At 50.1% G+C, this 22,610-nt stretch overlaps 2 protein-coding genes across 2 annotated transcripts in view; one reads left to right on the top strand and one right to left on the bottom strand.

Annotated features, from left to right (window-relative positions):
* The window catches only part of LOC120850155, a 59,055-nt gene extending 58,004 nt beyond the window's left edge, over positions 1 to 1,051 (bottom strand). The window contains exon 1 of the mRNA XM_042294157.1: positions 428 to 1,051. Coding sequence (XP_042150091.1) covers positions 428 to 1,051 — 624 coding nt within the window. The remainder of the gene's footprint in view (positions 1 to 427) is intronic.
* Positions 1,052 to 2,217: 1,166 nt separating this feature from the next.
* On the top strand, positions 2,218 to 3,339 carry LOC120850154. Its single transcript, XM_040222565.1, has one exon. It carries the CDS (start codon positions 2,218 to 2,220, stop codon positions 3,337 to 3,339), a length of 1,122 nt encoding a protein of 373 aa, XP_040078499.1.
* Positions 3,340 to 22,610: the final 19,271 nt, after the last annotated feature.

The following is a 22,610-nucleotide window of genomic DNA, read 5'->3' as shown; positions in this document are numbered from 1 at the left end:
CGTGTTCTCCTACAGGTAGTGGGTGAACTTCCCTTTCGACGAACTTGTTGAGGTCCGTTAGATCTACGCAAATTCGGACCTCTCCGTTGGGTTTTCTCACGATCACCATTCCAGAGCACCATTCAGTTGGCTCCTCGATTGGCTCGATTATTCCCATCTTTACCATTTCTTCGAGCTTCGTCTTGGTCTTGCCGAGAAGAGGAATGGCCACTCTTCGAGGTGTCATCATTGCGAAAGGTACAGCGTCAGGTCTCAGTTTGATCTTGTACGGAATCTTGACGTGACCCAACCCAGAAAATAACTTCGGGTATTCTCTTTTTGGGTCGACTGTGCAGCTTCGCACGGCCCCAACTTGATCAAGGCGCTGTACGATGCCTAATCGTTCACTTGCATCTCTTGAGAGAAGTGGCTGTTCCAGGTCTTCTACGATGTAGATGTCGGTCATGAATGTTTTGCCCCTGTAGTAAAGGGTCTCGTTCATGACACCAAGAACTGTCAAGGATTTCTTACTTGGACCCTTGAGGACTTTCTTGGGATTCTGTAGAGAGACATCCTTGAAGAGTTCTTTGTACATCTTCTCAGGAATAACGGTGACGTCGGCCCCCGTGTCGACTTTGAATGTTATGGAGACTTCTCGGACGTCAACCTGGACTATCCATCGCTGTCCCTCTGACGTGAACACGGTGCCAAGAAATGCCGTCTCAGACGTTGTTACCTCCCTCAGGGTGGTAGAGCTTCTGCAAACCCGTGCGTAGTGCCCCTGTCTTCTGCATTTGTTGCATGTTGCTTTTATCGCAGGGCACTTGTTCGTTTTATGTCGTTCATTGCCACATCTTGAACAGACTTTCTCGGATGTTGGTAAACTCGATCGAGAACTTTTCTTTTCCCCATTTCTTTCCTTTCCTCCCTGTTGACTTGCATCTTTTCTGAAGATTCTGTCAACGTTTTCTTCTGGGGACTTGTGGAGAGCAACTTGCTGTTTCTTGACAGCTTCTGACTGTCGAGCCAGATTTGTAGCCTTCTCGAGTGTCAATTCCGGATCTAGTTGCATTTTCGCCGACAGTTTTTGGTTGAGGACCCCGACGACAACGCGATCTCGAATCATCTCCTCGTGTAGGACGCTGAAGTCGCAAGTCTTGGCGAGGCTATGAAGTTCTGTTATAAATTCTTCCACGCCCTCGCCTTCCCGCTGACTTCTTTTGTGGAACTTCGCTCTCTCGTAGATGACGTTTCGTCGGACTACGAAGTGTCGCTCGAAAGCTGAAAGGACTTCTTCGTACTTCTCCATCTTTGCTGGAGGAAGGATCAACGAGAGAAGGATATCGTCTGCTTTGTCGCCCATAAAGTAGATAAGACCGTTGACCTGCTCAGGCTCAGGTTTTTCTGATAGTCCACTGATGACGCGGAAACGTTCGAATCGCCGCTTCCAATTAGGCCATTCATCGGGGCTGGCGAAATCGAATTCCGCGGGAGGTTGGCACTGGAATGAGTTGGCGTTTGCCATTGCTCACCGTTTCTCTCGGGTCCTGGGTCCTTGAACTTCTGACACCATGTGTTGTTGGCTGTTAATGACACAGAGCGCTCCCGGTAGCCTCCTGCCTAGACGCCATGTTTATTCTCTATCTCCAAAAACCCTCGTCGTTCTCCTCTTCTTCAGCAAAGCCTAACAGCACACTCGTTTGTTTCAGAAAAATTCTGCGCCACCTATGAGGAAAAGGGTACAAATAAATAGCGGTTTGAGACGATTTTCCTACTTCTTCCTCCTGAGCTTTAATCCTTAACTCAAATGCGAATTGTGAAATCATGTGGTCGTGACATTCCTTCGGCACCGGTGCGATGACTCCTAGCTTCCACTGTGCTTTTTATGCAAACCATAGAACTTGTCATTCCCAAGAGACAATAAGTTCCGTCAAGGCACTCATTGGCCACGAGGGCAAGCTTTGCGCTAGTTCGGATCGAGATCGCCTTTCACGGCATCCCGCCTTCGCACCGCCGCTCTCTTGATAATTTTTCGGGTGACTCCCTGACCGTCGTTGTGCGCCCAGATCAACTGCTCGCAAACACAAGCCTGGGAAGTAGACATCCCTCGCCGACACCACAAGACGACCAACGGAACAGCGACTGCTCCCACGATCAGCCCCTGGGAGGACGGAGGGTATCCTCCGGCCTCCCATACTCATGCTCTCACCGGCGTCGCAATTTCGGGCTGCCGTCGCCATGGCTACGCCCCCAATTGTGATTGCGGAAAACGACACCAGTGCGAACACAACGGCAGCCGGTCATCTCGACAACGGTCAACAACCTGCGGAAGCAGGGACAAGTGGCAAGCTCGTGGACGGCAGCAAAGGAAATCATGACAACTCAACTTCCAACGACACTTCTGACTCTGACATGACTACATCAGGCCCAGAGGACCAGGATGACGAGGACTTCATTTCTGTGAAGACAGGACGCAAACGGAAGCGCAAGATCGAGAGCGCCAGTGATGAGGAAAGCAGAAAGAAAGCCATCGTTTCACTCGGTCTGACGGTCATCTTCGCACCGCAAGACCCGACGATACTTCTGAACAAGCTCAACGGCCTGAAGCTCACGGAGGCTCTAAATAGTCACGCCCCTACCGAAGTTGGTGAAATTCGCTGCAACAAGAGATTGAACATACTCGCGGTGGACACACGAAATCAAGAATCCACAGCGTCCTTGCTGCGAATCAGGAAGCTCGTCGGCATTGCAGTGCGGGCATACGAGCCTCGGAATCCGAACACTGCTGTGGGCATTATTCGGGACGTTGACGCAAGCATCTCGGAGAAAGTGTTGCTTCGGAACCTAAGCGCGAACATGACGAAAATCACGCAGGTGCGTCGTTTTGCTGACACGGAAACGGTTCGCGTCACTTTCGCTTCTGCGACCCTACCGGAACACGTATTTCTGGGCAGAGTACGACATAAGGTCGAACTATACGTTGATCGACCAGCGCAGTGCAGGAAGTGTGGCAAGTTTGGACACGTCAAGCCAGTTTGCACTCGCCCCGAGGTGTGCACCAGATGCTCTGGCTCCCACGCGAGCGAAAGATGCGAAGCCGAAAGGGCCAAGTGCGTGAACTGCAAGGGCGCACATGAGGCAACCTCGAAAGACTGTGTGATCTGGCAACAAGAACGAGCCGTAAACAAGTACAAAACAATTAACAAAGTAGACTTCAAAACTGCCCGAGCTGCCGTCCGAAGCCGCGGCCAGCGCAACATCGAACACGACAACTTGATCGTTCTTCAGAACCGTTTCAGTGACCTTTATGATGAAACGCAGGACCTCCCCCCCCGAGCAGAGCAACGCATCACAGAGTGAAACACGGAATTCGCACCCTGCACGGCGTGCATCATAAACCCTGAATCAGTCTCTCGGGAACAAGGTGCATCGAGAGAACAGCGCGTGGAGCCTCCAAATAGCATTCGAGAGCAAGGCACATCCCAACATTCATCGCAGCGCGCAGCACAGCGGAATTCATACAGTCATGCGCTCCGCACTGCCTCTGCTCAAGCACAATCACAGCCAACCAGCAACCGTAAAACCTCCCGAAGCGCGACCGGCAACGAACAGCCCAGCCTGATATCCTCACTGGGAACCCTTGCACGAACTGTAATGCCAGTGGTCACGGAACTTTTGAAGCCGTTTGACTCTCCTGTGGTGCGAGCGATTCTCCAAATAATCACGCTGGTTCAGCAATGGCTCTGCGATGGAGCTTGCTAGGCATCAAACTTCCACAAATGAGTTACCTACAGCACACGCAACGAGCACCACAGGTATCGCACTTCAAGAGCACGCCAGTGAACGACGTCTAGACTCTGTAGAAGAACTTTTTATGCATCAAATATACCGCGAATGCACTGTGCTCCAGTGGAACGTGCGCGGCCTACGAAACAAACTGCCTGATATACGGGACTTTGTACGAAAGTATGAAACGCCCATTGCAATCTTTATCGAATCAAATGCATCTTCAACGCTCCGCATCTCCGGATATGAGTGCCATCATTCCGTTCCTGATCGGGAAAAAAGTCGTATCACCGTGTGCGTGCGCACAGACATTTCAGTTGCCAGGAAAGAAGTCTCCCTTCACACTACAGCCGATTAGGTGTGTCTCAAGCTTCAGTACAAAAACATATCCTTCACAATCATCGCGATCTACATTCCGCCAAAAGTGCATTTCTCTGGCGAGGAAATTCAGGCCGTGCTGCAGGAAATTGATGGACCTTTTCTTCTTTGTGGCGATGTCAACGCACACAACCTGCTGTGGGGCGGAGATAAACTTGATGCGAGAGGAAGACTCCTAGAAGACATTTTCAGCTATTGGAATATGGGAGTCCTTAAAGGGACCATGAAATGACCTTTTTACTTTTTCCAGATAACTTTTACATTAAACCGTCAATGTTCACTGAATGCCGAACAGGCATCCGTTTTCGTCTCGGTTTATTAACTTTTACACAAAAAATTATTGAAATATCGACTTTTTCATTCTCTCCAACTGACCGCAAAAGAAGCCGTGACGTAGACCGTTTCCGGAACCGGAAGTTCTCTCGGCAGTAGGAGAATGGGAGTGTTAGCGGCAACGAGTTGGGGTGCGCCGGTAGGTTTTACTGCGCTGATGTCACCGACGTATTTCCTGAATCGGCGCCTCTCATCGCCGCATCGCAGCTGAGCGAAATTCAATGACATATGTTGCGCTACAGCGACAGCATGGGACTAGTCCCATACGCCGGTATGCCTGTTGGGAAGTGCAGCGAGTCTTGTCACCACCCCGTCATTGTTGGCAGAAGGGCCGGCCCGTGTCAGTCGTTTGCAAAGCGACGTAGATGGCGTTTTTCGCGGCCTCGGAGATGCAGGAGCGAGCCGACGTTAAAAAAGATACGTTTGAACTACGAGTGTCAGCAAGAGCCACGTAAATACCTGCTTACACTCGGAGCGGACGCGCGCGCTTGATGGAAGTCTCGTATTCGCGCTGTTGGTAAGCGCTTCGGGACCGTTCTTTTACGATTGCAACTCGATACTGACGCGACACTCGGCAAAGAAAGGTTGGACCGGGGTCGACAGTGACGTGCAGTCTGTTAGAATAAAAATGGCATACCAATAACAAAGTGTACATACCGTGTTACGAAGGCAATCCATACGGCGTTTATTTCAGCTCTATATCACACAAAACAAGAAGATAGAATCGACGAGAGTCCCTTTTCGACGAGTGTTCGTCAACACTGCCTCGAAAAACAAGGGGAAGAGATTGACCTCCTCACCTCTTAATCTAGAATTGAGGTCAGTGATCAAACTATAATACGGGAAGGGTCCACAAGGGTCGCGCGGGCATATTCCATTTAGCACGCCAGCCGGTCGTAGGCAGACGGTCTTGCGACGAAGCAACGCAGCGCCGAGTCGGAATGCCTGCTAGGCCTATACGCTTCGTCGGAGTCGGTGAATCCAGCGTTCTTGTTCGTCGTGGTCTGTTTTAAGTACTGTTTTCTTGCTGCTTGAAGTCGGCACGCGCGGGAAGAACACGTAGAAAAATAAACGTTCAGTCAGTCAGAGTTTTGAGAGGAAGGAAAACAAAGAAAATAAATGTTCGTCGGTCGCCGTCACCCAAGTAACTGGCGGCCCTGCCCTACTGCGCACGCGCAGTAGTTGCTTCGTTTACCACACGATAGATGGCGCTTGACTCTCAGCATTATCAAATTTGGCAATTTTCGCCACACATCTCTAATTATGCTACAAAATGTGGATCTGAATATTATTTAACAAAACTTTTAGGAAACATTCGCCGGCTATTTATTGTTTACGATCGCGGTGCTGCTGAGGTAGGCTCTTACCCAATAGGCGATGTGGATTCGGCTGACGTGCACCGATTCTGCGTATGCATCGTAGTGAACAGGCGAAGGAAGGAAGGCGCAAAAGAGTCCAGTTTTCTTTTAAAAGTTCTATAGCAAATAATTTTTTTGGGCTCCCTATTTTTGTGTTTTTGTGTTTCTTTTCACACCTTTTACGACGTGCGGTGGATGAAACTCGATTTTAAAATCATTTCATGGTCCCTTTAATGATGGAACATACACTTTTCTTCGGGGAGAGCTCCGGAGCGCCATTGATATCACTGCGGTTTCTGAGGACTTCCGTCTTCCTGTCCGATGAATGACAGATCTTGACACCAGGGGCAGCGACCACCTGCCTCTACTCGTCTCCCTCGACGGCTTTGGAGGAAGAAGGCACAACCGGACAATTCCATATACAGACTGGAGTCGTTTCAGAAACGAAACAGAGTCAGCATATAAAAATGGTGCAGGAGATACAGACATCACTGCCCGCATAACATCATCATTGACATCCAGCACGAAAATGGTGAAACTCCCCGCCAAATACCTTGCGATCGACGCAGATTATGAGAAGTTGCGAGCGGTTCGACGTCGTGCTGAACGACGTGCCAGGCGAACTGGTAAAGCCGCGGACTGGGCGGAAGCACGACGAACCCTGGCGGTCGTACGACGACACTTAATTCGACTCTCTATGCGACGTTGGAGAGATACCTGTGGTTCAATGGACCCTCACAAGCCGTCAACGAGACTATGGAACGTGACCCGAGGGCTCAAGAAAACACCCAGGCAGAAGTTTCCCTTCCGAGCCTTGGCACTTTCAAAAGGAATCACTGAGCATGCTGCAGCCAATGCGTTCTGCCAGCTCCAGCAGCGGCGCCCTGCGAGCGGTTTGTCACACGAGAAAACCACAGAAGCCGCCGTGCTACCGGAGCTAGACGAGGCTTTTACCATGAGGGAACTCAAAAGTGCTCTACAGGAGTGTTCCCAACACACCTCTCCAGGCCCGGATGGTGTTACATACAAGGCACTAGCCAATCTGGGACCCCTCGCCCTCGGTGCCCTCCTGCAACAATACAACGTCAGTTGGAACACAGGACAGCTCCCAGAGTCATGGAAGAAGTCTCGCCTCGTTCCCATCCTGAAAGCAGGAAAATCGCCTCTGTCGCTTGAGTCATACCGCCCCATTTGCGCTCTCCAGCTGCATTGGGAAGTTGATGGAGCGTATGATCCTAAACCGTCTGCTCTGGTACCTCAAAAAGACAGGGGTCTTCCCCGAGTGCATGTCGGGGTTTCGTCGTGGCCGTTCTGCCATTGACGGCGTCGTGGACTTAGTCTCAGATGTTGAACAGCATCGGAGCCGTCGTCTCTCCACGGTAGCTGTGTTTCTGGACATAAAGGCTGCTTTCGACAGCGTGGAACACTGAGCAATACTCACGTCCCTCATTAAACTTCGCGTACGTGGTCGAATCTACAACTGGATCTTGGATTACCTTCAAGGACGCACAATTTACCTAACCACGACAGAAGGAAACAGTGACTGTTTCTCCGTAACTGCCGGCGTTCCACAGGGGGGCGTCTTGAGCCCCACACTCTTTAACGTCGTCCTGGCCCACCTGCCGCAGGAACTTTCAGAGCATGTAAAGATGTCGATGTATGCCGATGATCTGTGTATCTGGTCTTCGGGCCCGAACCGCGCAGTAATCTGTGGAAGGCTCCAGAGAGCACTCAGCAGAATCGAAAGATACCTGAACTGCAGAGGCCTACACCCGTCGCCCAGCAAATGCGTCGCTATGGCTTTCACCAGGCGAAGTTGCAAGCGTTTTCCCATACACATAGGAGAGCAAATTATCCCCTACGTCAACAAGCACACCTTTCTTGGAATAGTTATCGATAGGCGGCTCACCTGGGCACCTGAAATGAACAGACTTCGATGCAAGGTCAACTCGTACGTGAACATCACGCGGTGCCTTTCTGGCTCGACATGGGGAAATTCAGCCGCCCTCATGCAGCTACACAAATCAATGGTACTGGGAAGTCTGCGCTACAGTCTGCCTTTACTGCACCGGGTCAGTTCAACAACCCGACGGGGACTCTTGGCACAGCAGGCAAGAAGCCTCCGCGTTGTGCTGGGAGTGCCCCGAGCGTCGCCTTCTGCAGGAGTTATAGCAGAAGCGCACGAACAACGTATAGAGGCGCTCCGTGTTCAAGAGACCCTCCGGCACTACAGTCGTTTTTCAACCCAGCACGAAGCGCATCATCTGGCGGGCCTGCACATCTCACGTTCAGCGTCGAGTTTTGCAGAAGTGGTAAGAAACCACGTCGAAGCCTTTCCGGCGAACGCTGCACCGTATCGTCACCCCCAGCGAGCACCTATGGCTGACCCCAACGGTCCACCTCTCAATACCGGACGTAGGCAAAGGCACAGCCTTCGGTTTTGTGAAGCGGCTCCTCACTCAATATTACATTGAAGAGAACTACAAGAACGCCATCCAGATATATACAGATGGATCAAGCACTGCGATGAGCTCGTCCTCTGCAATCTACGTGCCGGATGCGAGCATTTCGGAAGGGTACAAACTCTCCCACCGTACATCGTCCACGGCATCCGAGCTCCACGGCATCTTGCAAGCGTTACACTAGATAGAAGCAACTTCTCCGAAGAGCTATGTGGTGTGCACGGACTCAAAATCGGCGTTGGCATCCCTATCAACCGCAGCCATAAAGTGCGCATACCCGGGCCTGCAACAGGCTATACTCGATAAGAACGACACCCTGCACAAAAAGGGGTATGCCATTACATATCAATGGGTCCCAGGACATGTTGGCGTCACTGGCAACGAGATAGCCGATATGACAGCAGCTCGGGCGCACAAAAACGAAAGAACAGAGGCCATTCCCGTTGCGAAAGCTGATGTGAAGAGCTTTCTCTCTGGTGTCGCAAACCAGATTACGGTAAAAATCTGTGAGCAACCTGAGGGCCACCCTTATCACCTGTACAACTTGGACCCCAAGCTTCAAAGAAGAATCCCTTGGAGCACACCTCGAAACCAACTTTCAGTTTATTTCAAACTTCGCCTTGGGGTCGCCCGGACTGGCCGCCAACGCTACAAGTACAAGCAGCGAGATTCCCCAAACTGCGCGACTTGCCATACCGAGGACACAATCGAACATGTACTCGTTAACTGCAAACGATACGAGAAAGAGCGTGTGATCCTCACTAAGGAACTGAATCTTCTGGATGACCAACCAATGACCATGCGAAAGGTGCTAGGACCCTGCACCAACACTCGAAACCAAGCACGGGCGTTTAAAATACTGATGGATTACTTAGAATCAACTGGTTTGCTGCAAACACTGTAGACGCAGAAGGACGCTCAAGAAGGTCGCCACCTATAGACCTTTCCAAAAAGAGCGTTCTGGCCGCCGCCATTTTTTTAATCAAGCGACCCCTATCAGCCAGAAATTTCTGGCACCCGCCTGAGCTGTGGAAACCCGATCAGCGTGACTCCCCACCTGCATTTTGCATTCGGAGTTCGCCGGCTTTTCTTGGAAGTTTTTATTTTATTCGCCTGTTTAGGATGCTTACCCTTTGTATGTTATCTTCCACTGTGAGAACCAGGGAATACCAGGGCTCGTAGCCCGCTCGGCCTTCGCAGGAAACGAACGAAGAGAGCGAACGTCAAGCAGCCCGCGACGCAGGCAGTTCGACGTGCTTGGAGGATTATTTCCGTCGAGATAATCTCCAAAAAGCCTTCCAGGCTGTGTTCCGGGTCTTCGCAAAAACTAGCTGATAGGGTCGGGTCCGGGGTGTGGCGACATAATAAGCACGTTCGTTCATTTGCAATGAAGCTGTGCAAAAAAGTCAGTGTTGCCAGATTGGGCTATATATAGCCAAATTGGGCTACATTTTTTTCTAGTTGGCGTCAAAATTTCGCGTTTGGCTACGTGGCTATTTTTGGGCTATATCTAAGGGTGCGGCGAACTCTTGACGAACCTCAGGTTCGACGTCGAACTTTGAGGTTCGATTAGTTAATTTTCGAACTTCTAGTCAGTTTCGAAAAAAAATTGTTTCTCTTTTGGCTAGTTGAGAGGAGAGAGAGGAAGGAGGATGGCTTCAAACTTCTACAAACGTCGGGGTTTTCACAATGCGCAGAGAAGCAATGCTAGCAGAGTTCAAGCGGTCTCCCCACAGCGCAGTGAAGCAAATCAAACAAACAAATTGCACTGTTTTTACAGGTCCAGTAGCGCGTCTTCTACCCGGACGTAGACTGAACTCTCCAAACGCAGCTTTGGTGCCCATTGCGAAAATTCTTAGTCATCGCCAACTTTAAGAAATGAAACACAATCAAAAATAGCGTGAACCGGAACGGGGGACGCTTATATTCTACACAAAGAAAAATAGACGGGTGGGTTATTGGTAAGAACCTTAGATATAAGGGGTGCTGGTTTGAAACTCCCAGTTCTGGCACTTCTGCTCCTGCATTCTGTTATTTTACTGTATGGTTATAACTCCCGGGCCTCATAATACAGCTGTTCATGTAAGTTTTCTATTTCTGAAATCCTACAAAGGATGGGTAATCAATTGTTTCAGAAATTTTCATCCTTCTGAAGCATTTTTTTTTATATATCAGGGGACCTAATGCACACAAAAAGTGGCGCATCAGAGGGTTCAAAAAGAGAATTTAACATGTTGTTTTTTGCGCGTATGAAAAATTGTCAATAAAAGGCTTAAAAATCGTTCTTTTTAGTCTTGGCTATTTTGGGCTATATTTATTTTATGGCTTTGGCTATATTTGGGCTATACCTCCCAGCCGTTTGGCGGTTTTTCGGTGGGACCATCTGGCAACACTGTCTTCTACATGTTCCCCAAAACACGCCGGATTCCGTCCGATCGTCGTGAAGTGACTATCGTCGACACTGTATATTGGACATGCTGTGTTATTTGAGACCCTTCTCAAATCCTGTTCGGATAACGCGGCACCGAGGGGTACGTACAATATATTTTTTGTTCGATTGATGAGACTCATTGAATTTTATGTTCTGGGCGGGGAATATCCATGCAGTTCGGATATCCTGTGTGGTCAAATATTTTGACCTTTATAGATTGACACGGCTGAGTTTACGGTGCCGTAAAACGATGAACATAAAATGAAACAAACATTCCAGTTGCATTTGCTCTGTCGCGCACGGACTCACCAAAACAGCTTTCATTTCTTTGTTTTTGTTCCCAAAAATAGAGCACTGCTTTCTTAAAGACCTCTATAAATTATGCTCGCCACAGAACACAAGATAAAAAAGAAAACGCGCCAATTCAGCCGCCACCAGCGTCCGGAATTGCGCCCAACGCAGGCTGCCACAGCCTACTGACGAGAAACTCCACAGCTCAGCGCAGTCGGGCAACACTGACGTACATCCTCAAAACCAAGAATACGCGCTGTAAATCGCTTCGTTCGAGACTGCCGCTGGAAAGGTCTATAGACCTTTTCCACAAGGGCGCCGCCATCTTGAATTGTCGTCACTTCCAGTATGGGCGAAAACATTACTGTGCCGTCGCCACGCCAATAGAAGACATTTAGGATAGAAGCCTAACCGTCACACATTCTCGTTTTGGCTCCCCTCTACTTTTTTACTGGTTACAGGTTGAAACGTTTTGCTATTTTGTACTCGCCCATACTGGAAGTGACGACAATTCAAGATGGCGGCGCCCCTGTGGAAAATGTCTATAGACCAGTGTCCGCGCCAATTCTAGGGCGCCGCCATGTTTATCTACGCTCGCGCCACCACGCGGAGAGAACTGGCAGGCAGGAGGGGGGGGGGGGGGGGCTGCGTTGGCGGCGTTGCTTTGGGGAGCTGGATGCGGCAGGCTGTCCGAATGCACCGGCACATCGTGAAAGATGTCTTCACCGGAAGCCTCCGCGGCCCGTTCTTCAACAGATAAGATGTCGTGAACATTCGAGAACCCATCTCGATCGAGAAAACAAGAGAAAACCTTTCTTGTCTTAAATGTTCTCGGTGTCTGCTGACCCTTCACATCCGCGTTTCAGTCCGGGTTCATTGCGTAGTAAATATTTCGCTGCCGCTTTCTTGTAGCTTTCAAATGCTTGATTGTCGGCTTCTTGTATACGACATTACATTCGTGGCACGGTTGAGACCGATTTTCGCGATCTGCTTGCCTTTCTGCGGCTCTGCCGAGCCGAAATAAGTGGGAGGCGTTTACTTGATCGAACGCCGTTTTAGCGAATGAAAACGAGACCACGACGTTTCATCAAATGACTAGCGAATGGGTCTAGTTCCATAGACAGCTCGGATTAGGTTTCTTTTGTAATGTGCCGCCTTGTCTGCCGCCGCGAAGCGGCGAAAACGAGGGCTCCGAGTGTGTTAGCACGCCACGCCCCCCCCCCCCCCCCCCCCCCCCCCCCCACACACACACACACACTGGGAGCGTCTGGGTTCGAAACTATTAATTGCCAGTTCTAAAGGATGGTACTTACTTGAAGTGGGAGCTGGAATTCTACGAGGTACCAGGAGACACTTACTATCGGGCAACGAAGCAGGGTGCCTGTGGGGACGGAGTCTAGAAACGCTACTGATTAATATTGTGACAGACGATTAGTTATGATAACAGACGAAACTTCGACTCGTTTGTTCAGAAGTTCGCGGTGATATTTTATTAGCCCTCGTTATAGCACACCAAGGACCTTAGGCAGTGAAATTCACATCACGCAGGCTCGTCCGTCGTAGTCAAATGAGCGCAGTCGACGACGAAATGTAATGAGCTACTAAGCTTCACAAGGTAAATGCCCGCGAGAAAGAGTTTTGTGGCAGTACAAAACACCGATCCAGCAGACGCACGTACGTACAGAGCGCGACACTGTTAGCGCGAACAAGCGATCTCCGGTTTTTCCAGTTTTTTTCTTTGAAACCAAGAAATGTCTGCCAAGTTGCTATTCCTACGGAAAGAGCTCATTTAGTTCTATAATGTAAGCGATAAAATTTCGTGCTCGCTAATACTATTTAGAAGTAAAATGCGAAAATGCACCGATGTCGTGTTCGCGCTAACAGTGTCGCGATGTGTACGTTTACTCCGGACTCCATGAACCCGACGGCGCAAGATCAAAGCGATCAAAGAGCACCGCCGCCATCGCCACCCGGTTTTCTCTGCACTTCGCGCGACAACGGCACTGCAACGGAGGGCACTCACCTCGGCGTTAACAATCTGCGAAATAGATTAATTTCCCACTCTTGAAGCCATTCCAAATGATAAATGAAAATATCTCGGCGTTGTAGAACATCTGACGACACAACACGACACAGGCACGACCCAGCGCCTGCTCGGCGTCGTTGTTGCTCGTGCAGGCCTGCTTATTTGTAGTTGAGACGATGATTCCACATCTTTCGTGCCACTCGTGGTGCCTGCGATAACTTCGAAGGGCAGGGGAATCTTCTCACGAGGACGTTGAAGACACTCAACACCGGAGCCACCAAAGCAATCGCACAAACCGTCGCCATGTTTGCTTCTTCTTCGTCACTCGCGGCGCGATCAACTCGTCGCGAGATGTTTTCTGGCTCGGCTAGATAGAAACCAACAGCGGCAAAGTGGCGTATGGACACACGGCTCTCACATTACGGGCACTATACTCACATACCGCGGTAAACAGGACCGATGCCGGCGAAACTGCAGTCGGCACACCAGCGAAGGAGCCTTCAACGGGAAGCGGCGGTGCAGGCCGACGCAGCCCCCCCCTCGTGAGCGTCTGGGTTTGAGATTATTGTTCGCTTTTGCTCCTTGCGGTCGAGGCTAAAAAGAGCACTTCCGGACAAAGGTCTATACACGTTTGCAAGTCCGGTCTCAGGGCGCCGCCATCTTCCTCAGTGGGGTGCGCTCTCGGGAGCGGCCATAATCCGATTACGACGCCTTAGCAAGGCTTCGTGATCGGATTATGACTGGTCCAAGCGCACCCCAGACAGGCAAGATGGCAGCGCCCTGAAGCCGGACTTGCAAACGTGTATACACGTTTGCAAATCCGGCTTCAGGGCGCTGCCATCTTGCTTGGCTGGGGTGCGCTTGGACGAGTCATAATCCGATTACGAAGCCCTGCTAAGGCGGCATAATCGGATTATAACCGCGCCGAAGAGCGCACCCCACTGAGGAAGATGGCGGCGCCCTGAAGCCGGACTTGCAAACGTGTATAACAGAAACAGAGTAGCAAGCGGGGGCAAATAAGCCCTAGCTAACATCTCTGTCGCTCGATGAACCAAAATAGCAAAAAAAAAAAAAAAAAAAACATTGGCCACGAACGCGAATCCAAATATTCGTCGACGCATTGATTGTTGACGAGCGCATACGTCTGAGTGACGCAGTTCTCGTGTCACGTGCGTGAGCTGGGCTCTGCTGACGTCAGTTTCGCGCCGGTGACGCGCTTTTGGAACCGCGGATGTATCATAGTGAAAAGGCGGAGAGCTTTCGAAGGCAAGAAGGCACAAAATAGTCCGCTATATTTTCAAATGTTCATACCGAAAAGCTGGCTTTTGGCTTTCGAGCCTCTTTCTTTTGGCCAACTAAACGATATGCGATTAGTATAGTCCCAATTTGAAATCATTCATCCCAACCCAAAATTCGTTTCATGGCCCCTTTGAGGTGTGCAGCAATGAAACGTCCTTGGCAGCAATCCACGACGACGTGAGCAATGGCGGTGCGGAGGCGATAGCAAACGACAGATGCATAACCCAGCAAAACTGAAACCGAAACTACCCGCTGGCAGTCTCTGGCTCCTAAAATGCACCTGTGTACTGCGAAAATAGGGTTCAGATACTCGCACAAAGTACGAACCCGAGTAAATAAGAAAATACACGACGATGTACGACATTCTTAATCGTCGTGATCCTCCGCGAGCAACGATTTCCGGTGTGGCTACGGTTGGTTTTTCAACGTAACTCCGGTTATGAAAAGCCCCTGATATGCTTGACTATTTTAGGCGAAGAATAAAATAACACTTTTATATAGACACCATTTTTGTTTTGATAGGATACGTATAAAACAAACGAGAAAAAAAGTGTTATAATTTGCCATTTCTAACGCCGACCGACGACGTCTCCCCGGTCTCCCTGTCTCAATTGGTTCCGTCATCCAATCCTAGCCAATCCACCGCGCGCGGCGCGATTATGGTGGCGTAATGTGGTCGTGTGTGCAAAGCCGACGTTGTGCAAAACGGTAGCGCTGAGCTGCAAAACCAACTGACTTTCGGAGGCACAACATCACCAGTTGAGAGATGAAGTTACGGACTCTCTTGCACCCTGCACCCATCCTCCAGGTATTGTGCTACGCCAATCGCTGGGAAAGCGTCGAACAGTGAAAGAACATATATCTTTTGTTTTCTGTGTTCTTAGGTTGCGTTCCGTCGAACTCCGTTCAAGAGCGAACGAACGCTCTTATGTAGTTGTAACGGTGTATCGGCCGTTCACTCGATTTACGCGAAGAGCGTCTATGTATATTTTGACGCTGTATTTTAGTACGTGTTTGTCGAATCATGTCTGCTTTTGTAAACCTGAGGTAACGAGTTCGGCAAGGAGGAGTGCCAGTTCTGGCGCGAAACGCCGAAGTCTTCGGTAACTTCTCGGCGCCCCGTGAACGTGCACGCGCAGCCAAAGCATTAAGTCTGACGTAACTTCTTACTTTACTGCGCATAAGAATACCGGCGGCATGCGGTGGACAAATGTACCTCTTTCTGCAGAAGTGGTGCCTAGTGTCGGAGGATTATCTTGGGTGGAATGAAAAAAACGCCAGTAGGAAGGAGAGGACAAATTTCTTTGTGCTAACTCGGGGGTGAAAATAAGCCGGCATGGACACAAAAGACAGGTCTCCGGAGCCGAATAGAGGTCACTGTTGCTTAGTGGACCTAGCAGGATCTAGAGTCCTTATTTCAGGTTATATTCGTGCGTGCTCGTGCCATGCCCACCCATCGTTCACCCAAAAACCCTCGAAATGGGAATTTGGAAAAAGGTGGATTGTAGCAAAATGATTGAACACGCCTGACCTTCAGTCTGCTTCCTTTGGATTTGTTCTCGTTCCTTTTCTCATTCTTCAGCTGAGGATCGATTAGTGCTTACGATTTGTCATGTTCCAGTCCCGCCCCTCCACCCCTGATTCTTGTGAGGTAGGAGCGTTCGAGCCGTCGCAAGCCTGTCTAAATAACCAATGCTACTAAACGGATCTGACTCAAAAGGTCCGGGAACTGTGCAACACATACGCACCATCGGGTAAAAAAAACAGACTTAGCTCACTTCTGTCGACTTTCACCAAGCTCCCCCAAATTTCATGGGGCAACTTTGGCGGGGTTGGAAGTGCTCCACGGGTTGAGCGCTGCCACAAATCTGCATGTGGAGGGTGACCAACCGAGCCGGATGGGCCAGCGGAACATGCACATTTAAAATTTGCAAGGGTAATTCACCCTTAGATTCAGCTAATCCCCCTTGTGGTGAGTATCGACAGTACTATAGTCGGTTACAAGTCAAGAAGGTAGGAGAAGCTCCTCCCACAAGTGTGATGCGCCCGTTTCAAATTTCTCCGCAGTCGAAAGAAGAGTTCGCTGAAAACGCTCCTTGTTCCGCTTCAATGGATTCCAACTTGTCTCCGATCCCACTTTTTAAGAAAGCGACCTTTGTATTCATCGGGGAGGGAACCGAGCCCCTGAAAGCAGCCTTTGTATCTATCGGGGGGGAAGCTAATCCCCGAAAGTCGTATTTGTTTCCGTCGGTGGGGGAAAACTCTAATCTCCCTCTCGTGGCTTCCACAATGCTAAGTCGAAGTCGAAAGATAAAGCAAATATGTACAGAAAGGCAAGACCCTCCTCGCGCGTTGGCCGCGACGTCACGGAAACGATGGGACGCTATTGGATGCGGAGGTGGCGGAGGGATATAGGATTCCCTTTGAGGGGCATTTGCCGCTACCTTCCTAACCTGTAACCGACTATACACTCCGTGCGACGCGACTGGCGCGCCGCCGCGCGGCCGGTACCGAAGGTAGTCAGTGAGCACCCCAGAGAAAACGAAACCGAAACCACGCCGGCGTACGTTGGTACGCGTTGAAGTCGGAGTGGTGCTGTTGCGCTGGGTTCACAGCTTAATGATCATTAAGTGCTTCAATAGTTATGCGTCGTATCTCGTGGAGACAAAGTTTCACAGTTTTTCACCTCGCCGATGTTTTGTGGGACAGCGACAACGATGGAGCCGTGCCATACGACGCGAGAAATTTGGTGTCCCGATCATGTCTGCCACTGTGTCGACACGGCTGACATATTCTACACTGCCGCTTTGCGCTCTGCGTTTGTTTTCGTACCAGTAACGCCTACATGTGTCAGCGCCGATGGGACGAACTGAAATGCCATCCCACACTAACGGGTATGCAGTGCCAATTTCGTTGGAGGAATGCCCTCCAAAGAAGATTCGTCCCCATCGTACGAGTCGATGTTAATTCCGGACAAATATGGCACGCAATCTAAAGAAAACAACCATGAAACTCGGAATCACTGGAGAATCGGCGTTTGCGTATGAAGTTTATGTGGTGTGCTTTCTTTCTTGATCAGCCTCCTTTTGGACGTGGAAACACTGACACCCCGAGTTCTGTAGACAACAATTTTTTTTCTCGGCTTTAGAGCCACCTATCGCAAAGTGGTTCGAACTGGAAGTACCGTCCATTGGTCCCTTCCTACCTGTAAAGTGTGCACCTCCCACGATGAGTGGTATTTTCTGACAGCCTTTGACGGTCAAAGCCAGTTCCCATTGAGTTACGCCGCCCAAACTAAATTTCCACCTGGTTTCGCTATGCCAACTATTTTTGTTATAATAAATGTTATGCCAAGTGACGGTCATGTCAAAGTACCTGTGGGCCGAAAATCAGCACCTCGCACAACAGGTTATTACACAACAGCTGACCGCAAAAGTCCTTGGCGGCCAAACCGTGTGTTGGCCGACAACTTTGTTTTCTCGGCTTTGGAACCACCTTTCGTAAAGTTGTTTCAATTGGAAGTACAGTCCACTAGTCCCTTCCTACCTCTAAAGTCTCCACCTCCCCCGACCAGTGGTATTATCTTGACAGCCTTTTCATGGTCAAAACCGGTTCCCATTGAGTTACGCCGCCCAAAACAAATGTTCACCTGGTTTCCCTATGCTACCTTTTTTTTTTTTGTATAATAAGTGCTGTGTCATGTTACTGTCAAGGCCAAGCACCTGTGTGCCCAAATCTGCACTTTGCACAGCCCGCTATTTTATTTCTTTATTCGTTAGAAACAACTTTCACACACTTCGTGCAGAAACTTAGTGTACATCTCACTCGCCTCCAAATATCATTGTTCCAGCAGTCCTAGGTTTACAGCGACGAGCGAAATAAATTTCCCACTCAAAGCAATTATGGTGGCGGCCGTCTTGCTTTTCAGAAAATTGCTCCAACTCCTTTTTTGGCCGCAACTAGAGAAATTACCCCTATAAACGACTCAAACTCAATATATAAGAAGTGGAGAACAGCTAAATGCCCTTCTTAGGTCTGCCCCAGCGCTCATGCAACGTCACCCTCAACTTATCGGCTCAAAAAGCAAAAGTTCCGTCCGTGCGCGCTTCCGCCGCCACAGCTTGGCATGCAAAAAGGCGCCGCAGGCTGCTGAACGCGCCTCACGATCGAACGCCAGCTCCTCCGCTAGTGGCGCTGCGCGCGTTTTTCAAGGCGCCCCCTATAGTTCCCGCACGGAGTGTATAGATGGAATTTATTTGCCGACGAACCTAACTGAAAAGTTTTCAGTTAAGTTTTGAAACCCTGTTGGTGCTCTGGTATGGTGTTTGCCAAACAGACTGACCTTCCGAGGTCCCGCCCAGGCCTTTTATACCCTAGGCAAGGACCGGTGGCACCCCCTACGGGACCACTGGAAGATGTGCGGCAGTAATCCGGGAGGGGGCGTCAGCCGGGTTGGTCTCTGTCGGCACCCACCGAAACCAAAGTCACTTTTTTATTGCGAGCAAAGTGATTGCGAGCGGGTACATCGGTGGAAATGCAGGGCTGTGTCCTCTGGTGATGGCATGCACAAGTGCTTGATTTGTCGCAGTTGATCTGCATGTCGGGAGGCGCCAGGATGGCCGCAATACATAAGGTGCACAGTTCTTGGAGATAAATCTCGGAGGGCTTGCTGGTGATGATGGCCACGTTTTCTGGTTGAAGGCACACTCCCAACCGAGCGTCGCTGGCGTCCGCTGCAGCTTGTCGGAGAGGCTCCAAAGTTCTCCAAGGTATGGTATGCTCCTGCCAGAGCACTCTGAATTTCTGCGTCCACTGTGGGGACACCGGGGAGCCTGTTCTTGTGGCTTCAAACATGGGCTTTAATGCGTGATAATGAGCTCTGTAGAGCGAAAAATAAAATGCCCAATGTCCGTTGATACGCTGAAATGTCTTTTTGGCCTAGGGTGTCGCAAGTACTTCGAGGGTCGCCTCGAAACCACGCAGCCAGCTGGCTGTGTGTGCCGAAGTTTCCTGGGGAATCCCAAAAACTTGATTTGTTGGGTTGGGTTCAACACGGTGTCCTTCACGTTGAGTCGCATTCCATGCATCTGCAGTAGGTGAGACAGGTAGTCTGTGAATTCTAAAAATACCTGAGGGTCACTGTACGCTAATGAAAAATTATTTTAGTGACTCCAGGCCCAGAGTCCGTGGCTTCGGATATGTCTGGTAATGGCATTCACCAGCATCTGCATCACGAAGGGCACGGGTCTGATGCCAAGGGGGAGCACGGTGAAGCGGTAATAACGACCATCTAGGCGAAAGGTTGCGAGTTGTCTAGCCGAGGGATGTAGTCCGAAGTGGTGGTATGCCTCTGCTAGATCCAACTTTGTAAAGTAGGCATTTTTTGGCAAAGGGTTGATTTGAATGGCAACAGGAAATGGAGGCAGCTGAAACTTTGGTGCTTTAAGATGGGGGTGTAGCCGCTCATTCACTCTGGAAGCGGATCCACGTTTGCAAAACAGTTGCGAACGTGGATCCAGCACAATTGCACGGGCAGTTGACGTCATCAAATGCGCGTGCAATTGTACTGAATCTTTATACAACCGCATTCGCTACTGCTTTGCGAACACGGATCCGCTATCAGTGTAAATGAGCGGTAAGAGCTCCACAGTTCAAACTGAACCTACTGTTGGTTGCACTTTTCTGAACAACTTGTATGGGACTAAGATAATGGGATCGGATAGCTTCCTCTATGACTCTTGCTTGTAGCATCGAGGAGACTGCATGTCTGAGTACAGGAAGCTGACCTTCATGTGGCGGCCGGTTGTTAACAACGGACGGTTTGTCACACATGATGTGCAGGTTAGCTTGGTCAGCTGGAGGGTAGTAGCCGATAGTGTCACCAAGGCCTGCCCAATCGACTTGGGGCGGCAGTAGGCTGGTACAGACGAGGTAGAACGGAGGTCCTTGAGAGCGCGCGGCCAAACGCCTAGTGTCATCGTCGTCTGGAGTGTCCTCAGTGTTTTCGTCAGTCTTGGGAGATCTCATGGGCATCTAGCCATCTTAAGATTCACTCTGCGCCAATAGCTAAAGTGTCGTCTTCGGATTGTTCTGTCGTGAAAGATGCTGTGTCGTCAAAAGACTCGGTGTCCTCTGGTGTTCCTGGGATAAGTCCCACTTCTGCCAAAGCTTGCGCTAGTATGTCATGCTGAGGATGTAGATCCTGGACTACTGTGTAAGTGGGGACGCCATCAACTGCTGCCACGCATGGTTTGGCTTTGCCTGTTATGTAACATAGTTTTTTCAAAGGGCCATGCTGTGGTGTTCGCCAAACCCTGCTTGGCGAACCTTTTCACTCGAGGCCGTCTTGCCTTTGAAAGGACCTGGTCCTCGAGTCCAATGCATTGTCGTCACTCATGGCACATTTAGCAAAGGGATTCTGGAGAACGATTTCCAGTGACCTGGGCCCACTTGCTAGGGCAGTGTCTCGGCTGAGACTGGGTGAACGAAGGCGCTGCAAAGGCTGGGACGCAGGAGCGTCTTGAGACGCGGTTCGAGTGCCGCTTAGCTTGTATGCTGGCTTTGCCAGTGCTTTCTTTCACCCAGTCTCAGCCGAGATGCCGTTTCCAGCAAGGTGGCCCAGATCTGTCGTTTCACAAGTTCACCAAATACAGTGTAGACCGCAAATAACTTATGTTGCGGGAGTCGCGAAAATCCGCACTATAAGCGGTACCGCACTATAACCAAACCATCAATTTTTCAGGCCAAAATACATGCCATGAGACAACTTACCTTTGTAAATGAATTTATTTTATGTTAGATGAAAAATAAAGCTTAGTTTGAGGAAACTCTTTATTTCACCAGACTAGTACAGTTCTGTCTCAAGTGTGTCACACATTTTGAAAGAAATGAGCGGCTTTTGCCTGGCGCAGCCTTTTAACGGCGTCGCGGGTTGCGGACGGACGTTGCGAGCGTTCAGGATTGCTAACCCTAATCACTTTTCTCCGGCGATGAAAATGCGTGAAAATTCGCATCCTTCATACGGTACGCGCCAGTAATACCTTCAACTTGAGCACACTCATGAACTGCGCCAAATAAGAAATCCGGGCGATGTTCGGGGACACAAATGCTCAGAAATCACCACTGTAGTCGAAGGAAACAAATACGATGACACGGGCGTTTCTGCCGTCTTGAGAGCGCTGCCATGACATCGCCGCACGAGTAGGTGGATCTTTCCTTCTAGTATGTGCTGGGTTATCATAGCGACACACAACGAAAATTCACAGTCAAGGATAGCGCTTTTACGCGGAACGATGAGCTTCCACCATGCCGTCTACGACTACGATCGCAACCGACGCCATGTTTGCGGCTAGAAGAAGCCAACCCGCAACCGGCATGCAACGCGCACGAACACTTCTCCTTGACCTGCGATTGGTCTGTCGTTGCGGTTGTTTTCCAACGCAGCGGAGGGACGCACGCACGTGAACGACACGTGCGTGCGTCCCTCCGTCGCTATGGCAACTGAAGCCTCTCTCTTCGCTTCTCCCCGCTTCTTAGAGCAACCTCCTTGCCCCGCGAGGGTGTTGTTGCGGCTCGCGCCGTTATCTAGTGTCGCACAGGGAAGCGTGCTCGCTGCTCCGGTCGTCGGCGCGGTCGGCGGGTTGTTCCAGAAACCGCACTATAACCGGTATTTCCCTTCGCGCGCCTGCATTTTAAGCGGTATGTAATTACATGGAGTTCTATGGGAGGTGAACCGGTGGTTTAAAAAAACCGCGTTATACCCGGTCCTGCACTATAAGCGGTTACGTTGTAAGTGGTCTATACTGTAGAGGGATGCCTGTGACCCAGTTGTACCTGACGAAGTACTGGCATGTAGAAGCTGATGAAAAGGAAGCCTTGTAGCTCTGTTCTTGTCACTTGCAGCTGTTGGTTGGGGTCCTTTTGTATGCGTATAGGGTTGGCTTGTTCACGATTCTGTCAAAAATGCCGTGGTCCATACTACCTGTAGAGCACTCGTACGAAGATTTGGTGTTGTCGGCAGCAGTTGTTGGGCGCTATAGCTCTGCGAGGTAGCTGCAAGCAGTGTCATCATAGTCGCTTTGCCATTTCAAAGGCAGCTTTTGGGTCTGCAACGAGTTCTCGCGTCTAGTTCCCCTTGTACTGGTTGCAGTACTTCGTGAATCAAGGCCTCCTTCAGAGTCTTGTTTGTTTTCGTTGGCTTCAGATTTCGAATCTTCAGAAAATGGTTCACTCTCGACCCGTGCCCTCGCTCTTTTTTGTGACGGAGT

This window comes from Ixodes scapularis, unplaced genomic scaffold (assembly GCF_016920785.2).
Source record: "Ixodes scapularis isolate PalLabHiFi unplaced genomic scaffold, ASM1692078v2 PGA_scaffold5__190_contigs__length_132052651, whole genome shotgun sequence".
Classification (NCBI taxonomy): Eukaryota; Metazoa; Arthropoda; class Arachnida; order Ixodida; family Ixodidae; genus Ixodes; species Ixodes scapularis.
This window is presented reverse-complemented; position numbering and strand designations above follow the sequence as displayed.

Coding starts and splice junctions, on each gene's coding strand:
- LOC120850154 (XM_040222565.1), top strand. CDS start 2,218: ATGGCTACGCCCCCAATTGTGATTGCGGAAAACGACACCAGTGCGAAC.